The 12,902-nt window shown below is 25.4% G+C and overlaps 1 protein-coding gene across 1 annotated transcript; it reads left to right on the plus strand.

Annotated features, from left to right (window-relative positions):
* The first annotated feature begins 5,931 nt into the window (after positions 1-5,931).
* LOC107024179 (protein TIFY 10b-like) lies at positions 5,932-7,161 on the plus strand. Its single transcript, XM_015225094.2, has 3 exons — positions 5,932-6,236; positions 6,312-6,632; positions 6,704-7,161. The coding sequence occupies exons 1-3, from the start codon at positions 6,083-6,085 to the stop codon at positions 6,877-6,879; spliced, it is 651 nt and encodes a 216-aa protein (XP_015080580.1). The 5' UTR covers positions 5,932-6,082; the 3' UTR covers positions 6,880-7,161.
* Positions 7,162-12,902: the final 5,741 nt, after the last annotated feature.

Raw genomic sequence — 12,902 nt, forward strand, 5'->3', positions numbered from 1 at the left:
ATTAAATATATATATATATATATATATATATATATATATAATTTTTTTTAATCGCAAATTCAATATGAAGAGTTCATAACAAGTATTTTGTTTTTTACTCAAAATAGTTGTAAATTTAGACAAATATTAGCAACATTCAAATGATAAACTCATAATTAAAAGATATGAATTTTAAAATAAAGGACATAACTACAATCGCATAATTTTATAAAAAAATTACACTAGTTAAATTAAAATAAAATATATTTTTTTTCAAAAAGTGCTTTTACATAAGCAAATATGTTGACAGAGAGACCTTCCATTAATTAATTAGTTTTTACAGGCAAAAAATATGATTTGAGAATTTCAAATACAAAAATTAGCCTATAAATTTATATTTTGTAGAAACAATTCACATTTATATCTACCAATAATTTTTTTAATTATATAAATAAAATTTGATATAATTCATATCATTATTTTTGAATTATTTATACTCATATAATGATTATTCTTACCAACATAAAATTTATTAGTATGACTTCAAATTAGTTCCTTATTAATCAATCAAATTTGGTTAGTCTTTTCGAACATATGATCAAGAAATGTAAGTTTTACGTGAAAAAATTGTCCATATTATATAAAAAGTTGTACTAAAGACAAGTATTACAACTTATGTTCAATTTTTTTTCTTATTGAATTAAAGTTCAATCTATAATATTGTGTCTTTTTTAAAAATAACTCTGTTGTAATTTGTATTATAAATTTTTATTTATTAAGTAAAATTATATAAAAAAGATTGAGATAACCTATAATTTATTAATTTTAAAAAAAATATATACAATACCAAATGTTCAAATTGCATACCTAAACACAAACTTTTACTTTTATCTTATAATTTTATATAAATCATAATTTTAAATCTCATAAGCCAACATTTTTAATACACTTCTAAAAGATAGACTACTAAAAGGGAATGAGGAGAGAGGTGAAATAGGGGGGAAATGAGATGGTGCAGAGCGTCGAGAAAACAATGGCTTGTTTTTCACCAAAGGAACGCAGGATGCTGACGCCACGTGTGCAAGGATGAGAGCATGTGCAAGCTTCTCTTTAATTCAAGCCGGCATTCACACCCAATCACTAGGGCTTTCTTGTTACTTTCTCTTTCGTCTTATTTTATATGGTATTTTTTTGAATTTTGTTATTTAAATTTTTTTAATTATAACTTTTTATAATTATTTTAAAGATTTTAAGTTATTAAATATTATAACTTATAAATACTTTTTATGTGATTTAAAAATATTTTATTTTTTTAAAATTAAAAATTTCATGTGTAAATTTTCGATCGAACATAATTTATTTGACTCTTAAAAAACAAAAATTTCATATAAATTGAGACAGAGAGAGTATTTGATAATTTGATGAAATTAAGTTAACTTAAGTTATTTTGGGGCTTTCAATCTAATTGACGGGTAACAAATGATGAAATTAGTAATTGTAGGGGTAAGAATAACTTCGTTTTAACGATAACGGTATAGTCAACCTATAAAACAAAATTGATGGGTATTTTTTACTCTTTTCCCAAGAAAATTGTACTCTTTCCTAAGAGTGTACAAAGATCGATTTGATTTGATTTTTTATCAAAAAAAAAACAATTATATCAGCCTATTAACTCTAAAAATCAAATAAAATAATATGAAGTCTGTTTTTTCGGTTGAAGTTTCAACCTTAGTCTAATTTTTTTGTTTTTTGATTTTTCGGAATATTTTATAACTATTCGGGATTTGAAAAAAATCAAATATTTTTTCACTTGTGTGATAAGCTAAACTTAAAAAATGTTAAGTGATTTGAAATTCTCGAAAAAACAATAAAATTCACATGGCGTACAAAATATTTTTTTTGAAATATCAACGTTCATTATGTTAAATAAATAAGATCAAAGGTTAGCAAACCTTGAAAATAGATAGTCCTTAATATTTGTCATTTTACAAAATTAATGTGCGATAATTTATAATTCTTAAAAATAAACTAAAAAAATCAACCTGAAATATTTTAAAATGTGGAAGTGATTAGTAAAGATACAAGTTTTTTTATTCAAAAGGGTTAAAATTGGACTAAAAACAATAGATTGTGTATTCATTAGATATGTTGCACACAACAAGCCTGTCATTTTTTATTCACCAAAAACAACAGGTTGTGTATTTATTGGACTAAAAACAATAGATTGTGTGTCTATTGGACTAAAATCTTGATTACTTTGATGCATACAATATAGTAATAAAGATAATATCTATTTGGGTGTTAGTGACACTAATGATTGTACATGATCTTGAAATCTATCGATGGATATTAAGACAAGATTCTTATGAAGAGTTGGGAAAGAAATTTATATGAAATAGTGAGAGGGATTTGTAATTCTTGATAAAAGAAAGTGTATAAATGTTAAGGCACTTTATTGATTTAAATAAGCACCCAAATAAATCATGCTAAATTTGATCAAATTATGTTAACAAATGAATTTAATATCAACAAGTGTGATAAATGTGTATTTGTTAAAAACATTGAGAATCATAAAGTTATTATTTGTCTATATATTGATGACATGTTAATAATGAATAAAAATATTGACAATATAAATATTACAAAATACATGTTGTCTAGCAAATATGATATGAAGAACTTGGGAGTCGTTAATTTGATCTTAGGAACCAGAATTCACAAAACTCCACAAGATCTAACATACTCACAATCTCATTATATTTAAGAGTATTAAACAAGGTCAAGTATTTGAAGTTAAAAAATAACAAGACTTCAATTGATGTAAGTTTTACATTTCAGAAGAATAAAGATAAAAGTGATTTTCAATTGACCTACGCAAGAGTGTTGAGAAGTCTGATGTGTATGAATTGTACATTATCAAATATAGTATGTGTTATTAGCAAACTGAGTCAGTTCACTAGTAATCCTAACCAAAATCATTGTAGACAATGAGGCGGGTTTTAAGGTATTTGAAGTATACACGATATTATGTTTTGCATTATAATAAATATGCTAGCTAGTGCAATTGAAAGATATAATGATGCAAACTGTATCATTGAAAAGAATGAAGTGACATTCACAAGTGGATGTGTATTTACCATGGAGGAGCAGTCTTTTGAAAATCATCCAAATGGATATGTATTTTTGCTCTATAATCGAATTTGAATTTATCGCACTAGATAAGAACGGTAAGAAGATAGATGGCTTCAGAATTTCTTAGAAAACAATTTATTCTGACTCAAAATAGTGAGCCCTATATACATATATTGTGATATTCAAGCAGCAATAGGTAAGCAGAAAGCGTCATATACAACAAAAGAATCTCGCCACATACGACGATGCCATGTTACCGTAAGACAACTACTCTCTAGTGTTTCAATTAACTATGTGTATGTCTAAGGATAATGTGTCTGATCCAATAACAGAAGGCCTAGATAGAAAGACAGTTGAAAGATCATCTAAGAGGATGAATTTAAGGCTTAAGATGAATCATCGTGGCGGAAACTCTACCTAGAAGACAAGAAATCCCAAGAGTTAGGTTCAAAGAGAAAACAAAGTTATATCTGGACTCTGGAGGTTCGAAATCGTCAAACAACTTAATCCACCCTCATGTGTTAGGAACAAATATAAGATATTAAGATTTATTAACGAGTTGATAAAGCTTAAAATTTTCTTATGATTTGCTAAGTTTGACAGATTTGACGAAATAGTTTATCTACGCGATAACACAGTTAGAAATCACATATATGAGTATGAAGTGTAAATCGATTCAAAGAGAACTATTGGCAAAAACTCCTTCCTCTATACTCTCACAAAATTTGAAAGTGTTCATCGATGAAACGAACACAACTGTAAGAATCATAAACGGTAAAAGGCTGATTATGTAAAATATAGTTGTCTAGGTGTACACTAAAGTCCAACGGTTCAAAGATATCAAATCTGTTGATTGAGCGAGTACATTCGACATATGTATAGAAAGTTCAAAGAGGAGACCTACTTATCTAAATATAATTGATATTTGCTTGTAAAGTGCACAATTGATCGTTTCTTTGTCTTAGAGTCATTTTCCATTTATACGGACCGCGATTGTTGGATTTAAAAATGTGTGAATGAAATATGAAGAGCAAAGAGTTTCATGAAAAGTTGTGACTTTAATTTAATGAAAAATTGTGAATTTTATGAAAGTTTGTCACCTTTTTGAAGGGTTGTAACTTTTTCAAAATGTTGCGACCTTTCTGATAAGGAACAATAAACATCTATTCACACTACCTTTTGTCTATATATAGAGAAATTTCCTTTCAATCTAGATCAACGAAATTTCTAAACTATTTCTTCTTCTTTTGTACTATTAAATATTTTTGTACTTTGCTCGCATTGAATGGCTCGATAACATCATTATTTTTGTATAATACACTGATAAATAAAATCATTTTATTATAGAGGACATAATTCTTTAAACTTAAGGTAATAGAAAGAAGTAATTTTCTAAAGGGTACAATATAAATTCAGCGAATTCTATTTTTTTTTTCTTTCTATTTCATTTTTCTATTACAAATTGAAATAGAATTATATTTTTTGTCGTCATTAATTTTTACTTATATTATTAGTTATTATTTTAAGTAAATACTTTAAGCTTTATTGAGAGTGGTTTCAACATCTTCATCTTAATAAACAAAACTAACACTTCAATGACAAAACTAACACTTCAATGATGATGAACGTAAGATCTCTTTAGTGGTTTCATCATCGTCATCACCTATGAATTCGTTGGCAAAATGATGATATGGATAGAATAACCATTTTTTTTACATATTCTTTAAAATTGATAAACTCCAAATGGTTATAAAATAATAAAACAAAAAAAACTGGATTTTCATGTTATTATTAATAGCTTAATATCATTGTTCTACGTAAATGTAATATTTTCTTTGTTCTATTTTATATGAAATTATTTTTTTTTATTTAATTTAAAAAAATATTATATTTTTTTATATGGTAAATATTTAAAGATATAATTTCTTTTTTATTTTATTGGTCTCACTTAATTTTAAAATAATACTCAAATTCATTTATGAAGAGAAAAAAAATAAATTTACTTTTTAAAAGATAATTTAAAAAAATATGTTAAAGCCTTCATTTATTATTTAAACTCCGTACTCAATGAAATATTGCCATATAAAATAAAACGGAAGCAGTAAAAAATAAATAAGTGCAAAAGAAAAGGGATATAAAAGAGAAGAAAAAGTTAAACGTAAATTACAAGGGCAAAACGGCGTAAATAAGCAGAGTATAAGGGGTAGTGTTGTGTGGGTTCAAAACAACAGGTAAATTCCGACACCGCTTTCTTTAGCGAAATCAACACGTGTTCGACATGCGCATACCCTTCTATTTTATTTATTAAAAAAATAATTTAAGAAAGAACCAAATGCACTAATAAATAAAAGAGTAAAATAGTATAAAAAATAATAATAATAATAATAATAAAAATTCATAACGTTCCTAAATTAGACGTGAATTGTTACTTTAATTCCTAAATTATTTACAGCTTTACAAATAGTTATTTACTAATTGAACTTAAACATATACTCGACACTAACATATGCGAAATATACTTTTAAATTTTCGTTAAGTTTAGATACATTTTCAATACCCCTTTTGATATTTTATTAAAAATTACATGTTATACAAAATTTTGAGCCATTTATTATATCTTGTGATAAATTAAAAATATATCTAAATTTATTACTTTAATTAGTAAAATAGATAACTATTTTTAAAATTATCAATAATTTGAGATATTTTTAAAAATAAAAAAATAAAAAATAGCAAGTGGAGAATGATGAAACAACAAAGAGCACGTCTTTTTTAAAATAAAGTAATTTAAAGGTCTCCATATATTCCTCGTGCTCAACCAACCCCACCCCCACTTCTCTAACCCCACGTCCTCTTCCGTGTTTCATACAAACAGTCCATATATATATATATATATATACATACATGTGCTTTAGACCATAATCCTTCAACTTTACTTTTCATTTTTCATTCAAAAATAATACTATTACAAATGGCTTCATCGGAGATTGTGGATTCCGGGAGATTTGCCGGTCAGAAATCGCATTTCTCTCATACATGTAACTTGTTGAGTCAATACTTGAAAGAGAAGAAAGGTTCTTTGGGAGATCTCAGCCTTGATATACATCGCAATTTCGATTTAGCTGGTATGATAATTTTGCTAATATTTCTTATTTTATTTTTGGAGTTGTATAACATGTATATGAGTTGTGTTTCAACAGGTTCTACTACTATGGATTTGTTGCCGATGATTGAGAAATCTGGTGAATCGGTTCAGAAATCGATGAATCTGTTCCCTCAAGGTGGAATGAAGGCTGAATCGGAACCGGAAAAGGCACAGATGACGATATTCTATGGAGGTCAAGTTATTGTGTTTAATGATTTTCCGGCTGATAAAGCTAAGGAAATCATGCTTATGGCTAGTACTAGCAAGGGAAACAATCCTGCTAAACCATTGGAATCTGCTGCCGATTTGGTGGTTCCCAGTTTCGGAAAAACTTCAATCCAGGAAAATCAAATGCCTAAGCAGCCAATTGTTTCTGGTAATAATTTGAGTCTCTGTCCTTGCTTGTTTCTGTTTCGACTTTTATTTATCAGATTTTCGTCTTTGCAGATTTACCTATTGCGAGAAGAGCTTCATTAACAAGGTTTTTGGAGAAGAGAAAAGATAGGCTGACTGCAAAAGCACCTTACCATAGAGAGGAAGCAGCAGCTCCTAAAAAGGAAGAAAACAAGGCGCCATGGCTGGGATTGGGTGGTCAATTTGCAGTGAAAACTGAGCAATACTAGTTTACCGTTTTTGGCTTTAATTGCTTGGTAGAAGCCTAGAGAATCAATTACTACAAGTTTAATCCTGGCTTCAACTCTCATTGAACCCCCCCATACTTAGATCTGACTATTATTATTATTACTTTACTGTAATAGATCATTTATGTAATTAAAACCAAATATGGTTGTTCTCTAGGTATGGTATTCAATTCATCATCTCTCAAGTTTTTCATGTGTAATGAAATGTTATGTTCGCTTTGCTTTCATCCGAATATTAAGAGACCAAAGAAATTAAAAACCAAATAGGCAATAGATTTAGATGATGTTGGCGTATGAATGAATATGTTGTTCACCAAATTTTCTTTTTTATCTTTTTTTGCCTCATCTTCTCCGCTAAATCTTTTTTTTATTAATTTTTAAAAAAATTCAAATAGAGGAGAGTATCAAACTATTGTTGAATTATTCGTCTTAATTAAAATTTCATTTTACTTGTTAAGGATAACAAGCAGTAGTAGATGATAATTTTGCTTTATCTTAAAAAATGATAACCCACCAACATGAAACTCTTGTTTTAACTGGAACCCACTATCAGTAACATGTTTTAGCAAGCAAAATTAAAGTAAAGCGACAATGAATTAGTCCATCCCTTATTTATGGTATCAAGGGGTCATTTATTAGGAGAAATAGTTCAAGTATTATGTGTGACATTATTTAATATTATGTTTGATAGGAATTTTGGGTCTATGTATTATTAATCTACGAATTAGTTATACATCCTACATGATATTAGAGGGTGCATAACTAATACCCTTCCATTTGATGGCATTAGCTGTAATATTATGGGATTATTCTAGGTAAAGAGCAAAATACTCCCTCAAAAAATCCTTTTAATAATTTTTTTTAATTTTGATTTTGTATTTTATATTTTATTTTTCATACTTATATTAATAAATTTATTTAAGTAAATTAACTTATAAATTTTATTATTTAGATATAATTTTTTGTTTCTAAAATATGAGTTATTTAATTTATTTATTATTAATATAAAATATTATAATTCGACTAATATGCTAATGTTGATGTATGAATTTAAGAACAATTCATAAGTAAAATATTGTCTCTTAACGAAAGTCCATTAAACATTACACAAGTAATCTAAAACAAGAGCATATATATATATATATATATATATATATAGACACATCTCGAGTATAAAAATAGTTTAATTTATTTTGCTAGATTTATTTCATATTATGATAAAGATTTTTTTAAAATTTATTAATACAAAACAAAGCTCAATAAATTTTCTCTATAAATTATAATAGTTGTGTGACCTTTTGAGATATTAACTCCAATTTATTAAGACGAAAATTATTTACTCTCAAATAATTTAAGTGACAAATAGTGAACACGACAATAAAATTTTTATTCTCCTAGCTAGTTAAAAATGTTATAAAAAATAATATTCTCCGTTAATTATCTACTTTGACTCAATTACATGAAATAAAAAATTTCATAATAACTCTACAGTATAATTGGATTGAATTATTTTTGTAAACATTTAAACCACACAAAATTAGGTAAAAAACAATGAACCAAACAATTGATAAAAATAACCCCTGCATTACTAATCTTTGTATTACTAATCCCTGCATTATTGATCTTTATACCAAACGATCCTTGGAAAAAAGTATCCACTCCTAAACTCAAATTATTTTTTGACTTTTTAAAAATAATTTTTATTTGATTAAATGATAAATTGAGAAATATATTAGGGGTACATTTAAATTTGACTAATTAAATAAATAAATACTTATAATTATTAATAATTTAAAAATTAATAACTAACGTTAAATTCAAAATATTTTGTATACTTGCAGTGTTTAGTTAAAAAAGGGATGTACGGACAAAAGAATGGTGTGTGGTAGAGAGAGAATAATAGGGCACGCGGTTTTGAAAATGGCAACGCGGAAAAAACACACATGTGAAAATATAAAATGTATAAACAAAGCACTACTAGACTTGTAGTTTACTACACAACTCCATTATATTCTTATCAACTTTTAACAAAAAAAAGGTATTGCTTATAAAATTCAAATAATCACTATATACGTAAATAAAGAGAGAAAAAAATATATAATAGTTAGTCTTTTTATTATAGGAATTAGTCTAGAATGTTTATATAACTATATATTTATCAAATTTAATTTTTTAGGTACTTAAAAATCTATTATGCTTGATCCCTTTGATATAAGTTTATTAATTTTAATTTTTTTTAAGTATTTTAAAAACTTATCAAGTTTAATTCTTTAATATATATTTATAAGGTTTAGTATTTTAAATCTTTAATTCATTTCATTTTTATTGTACTTGAAAAAGGAGCAAACCTAGGTGAAGCTTCGGGGGGCTTGCCTGAACCATTTCGTCAAAATATTACACTATATATATAAAGTTAAATTCTGATTTTATGTTTATATGCATTAAAATGAAACCCCCACAAAACAAAGGGTAAACTTGAATTAATAAATAAGTGGTTCATGAAATGCCCCTAGTCATGGGATCAAACCCCATTGACAACATTTTCCCCCCTCTTTTAATGCTTCGGAAAATGAAACTTTTGAGCTTAGGCATTATCTTTTCCTTTTATTCGATTTGGTATTTTTAACTTGTTTTTTTTTTTTGAAAAAAAATTATTAGACATATTCTTTTTATTTTTATATTCTATTCTTTTATATTTACTATTCTTTTTATTTTTATATTTTTTTTTATATATATTTATTATTCATTTTGTTTCAATGTAACTCTTTTTTCATATACATTTGAATAACTTTTTTAAAAAATGATAAATTATATTTAACTTGAAATTGAGATAGAAACATAATTTATTTTTAAGAAAAATATAAATAGACTTAATTGAACGAAGAACCTTAAAGTCAACATCCTTTAAAAATATTAATTTAGTAGAATTCATAAAATTTCCTTTATATTTTTAATTCTACTTTCATTTATTCGTTATTTATTTAATTTTTTATAAATTGTGACTAACCTACTAAATTGGACTATATGGACTTGACAAATTGACGGTACTATTTATTTATTTTTTGATATGTATTATAATATTAATAACTCTATTTTTGCACACTTTTAGAAAATCTTGACAATTTTTATAGTAATATTTGATTGAATAGATACTAATTTAAAATTTTTAAAAAGTAAAATATAAAGTAAAATATTACAAAAATGAAAGTATAAAAAGAACAAAAAATTTTAAGAATGCTCGATGGAGCATGATAAAAGTAAAAAGGAAGGTTTAATACAGTGTGATAAAGTGAATTAAGTTAAGCATGATAAGATAAATATATTTCTTCCTTGTCTCACTTTCTTTTTCATCATTTAATTTTCACGTGTTTTAGGAATTAACTTATGTAATACAATCGATCCACTAAAACTTATCAATGCATCTTTATCCTCGATCTTTGATTAGTTTAGTCTTTACTTTTATGAACCAATGAAATATCTGTGGTTCTTGTACAAAGAACATACTGAGGAGCTACTATGCTCACCGCGCACTTGCATTAGCACCTGAACTTCTTCTTTATACTTCAATCCCTGAACAAAAATCATGGGTCCGTCACTGATTGAAGAACTTCTCTTCAATCTTTAATTATTGGAGTACTTAATTCTCTTCGATCTGCAATTATATTTTTCTCGTTGTATTGTTTTATCCCAACTTCTAAGTATTGGAGCACTTTCTCTTCAAGTCACATTTTCTTTTTGTGTTGGAACTCTTTTTTCCAACTTTCGAGAATTCGGACACTTTCAATCTCCAACACTGAGTTGATGGTATTTATTTTTTTGTATGCATTGAAGCATTGGGGCACTTTCTCTCCAACTCTCGTTGATATTCTTTCCATCAATTTATTTTTAAAAAAAATAAATTTACTCCAACTTTTAAATAGAAAATGTTCTTCCTTTGTGTCATGTTAGTATTCAAAAACTTATCAGCTTTTGTAATTGCTTTATATTATTTTTATACAAATAACTTAAATTTATATTACCAAAATTTTTGTCTTCATGAAATTGATTCTTAATTCATTTTTTCAATTGTTTCTCTCCCCTTCTTTTCAAATTATTCTTATATTAAAAAAGTATCTTAATCTCATCCATTTAAAATTACAATTCATTAGAAAAAAAAGGGTATAATTTAAAATTTTATTCAATAAAGAATAAAATAAGATATTTTATTTCATAACTTTGATGCTTTATCAAATTACATTACGTAACAAATAGAATATATTTATTTGAAGAAATATCACGTGAATAAAAAAAAGTTAGACGCAATGAATACATACATATCACTTCCGTGGAATGAGATGGTTTAATACGAATAAAGAAATATCAAATAGTCAAAAACATAGAGATAACTAAACCTATAGATAAGTAAATGTCCAACTAATGTTCCTACCAACATTAGAAAACTTTGCCTATATCTTTTTATAATTGATGTCAACAAATTTATTTATAGATGGGGTCAAAATTCATCATAAATAGATTTTAAAAAAAGACATAGTAGGAAAAAGTAGTTCATTTGGCAAATAATCGATTGATATGGTGCAATGAATGAGATTATTCATTTTTAAATTAAAGATCTTAAATTTGGATCATAATTGATATGAAAAAATTCAACACAAATTTAAACTAATTAAATTTCAATATAAGATGAGATTATTCATTTTTAAATTAAAGATTTTAAATTTGGATCATAACTGATATGAAAAGATTCAACACAAATTTAAACTAATTAAATTTCAATATAAGATGAGATTATTTATTTTTAAATTAAAGATTTTTAATTTGGATCATAAATGATATGGAAAAATTCAACACAAATTTAAACTAATTAAATTTCAATATAAGATGAGATTATTTATTTTTAAATTAAAGATTTTTTATTTTGAATCATAACTGACATGAAAAAATTCAACACAAATTTAAACTAATTAAATTTTAATATAAGATGAGATTATTTATTTTTAAATTAAAAATTTTAAATTTGGATTATAACTTATATGAAAAAATTCAACACAAATTTAAACTAATTAAATTTCAATATAAGATGAGATTATTCATTTTTAAATTAAAAATTTTAAATTTGGATCATAGCTGATATGAAAAAAATTAACACAAATTTAAACTAATTAAATTTTAATATAAGATGAGATTATTTATTTTTAAATTAAAAATTCTAAATTTAAATCATAACTAATATAAAAAATTTCTAACACAAATTTAAACTAATTAAATTTCAATATAAGATATAGAACACGCAAACGACAAGAATATTCATTTCTAACACATGGTATACAAGGAGAGAGGAGATGAGGGGCTATTCAGACAAAACACTAGTGCATTGAATATTGCTACTCCCAACCTTGGGTCGGCGTGAACATGCATCTTTATACATAAAAAATTATTTCCTCAATTTTAAAATAAAGTAAACATTTTTGACTTTTTTTTAAAAAATTATTTCAAATTAAGATGATATTAACTTTAGTTCTAATCATCTACATGATATATCTAAAATTATAGGATGGAAATATTTTGATGTATTTCACTTTTTTTTAATTTAAAATAATAAGATTTAAATGTTTTTTACTTTTACATTTTTGTGTCAAATCAAAAATAAATAAATAAATTGAAATTGAAACAATGCTTTTTTTTTTAAAATAGAAAAAAGATAATAGAAATATTTTCTTACTTTATGCAAATAATTACTCATTTTCTTGAGAAGAGGTGTGCCTAGTGCCTAAACATAAAAACAACCCCAATTATCATGAAACGTAGGGTGTAATAATAATATTAGCCTTAATATAGATCTATAAAGTTGAAACATAAGACTTTATTATTCTCACGTTGTTCACACTTCACCAAAAAGTCTTCTACCACTAAACAAAAAGACTTGGTAATTACAAGAAAGAAAAAGACGTGTTATAATTAATGTATTTATTGTTGGGTGGGTTTTGGCCATTTTATAATACTTTATA

Source organism: Solanum pennellii, chromosome 7, assembly GCF_001406875.1.
Source record: "Solanum pennellii chromosome 7, SPENNV200".
NCBI classification, from domain to species: domain Eukaryota; kingdom Viridiplantae; phylum Streptophyta; class Magnoliopsida; order Solanales; family Solanaceae; genus Solanum; species Solanum pennellii.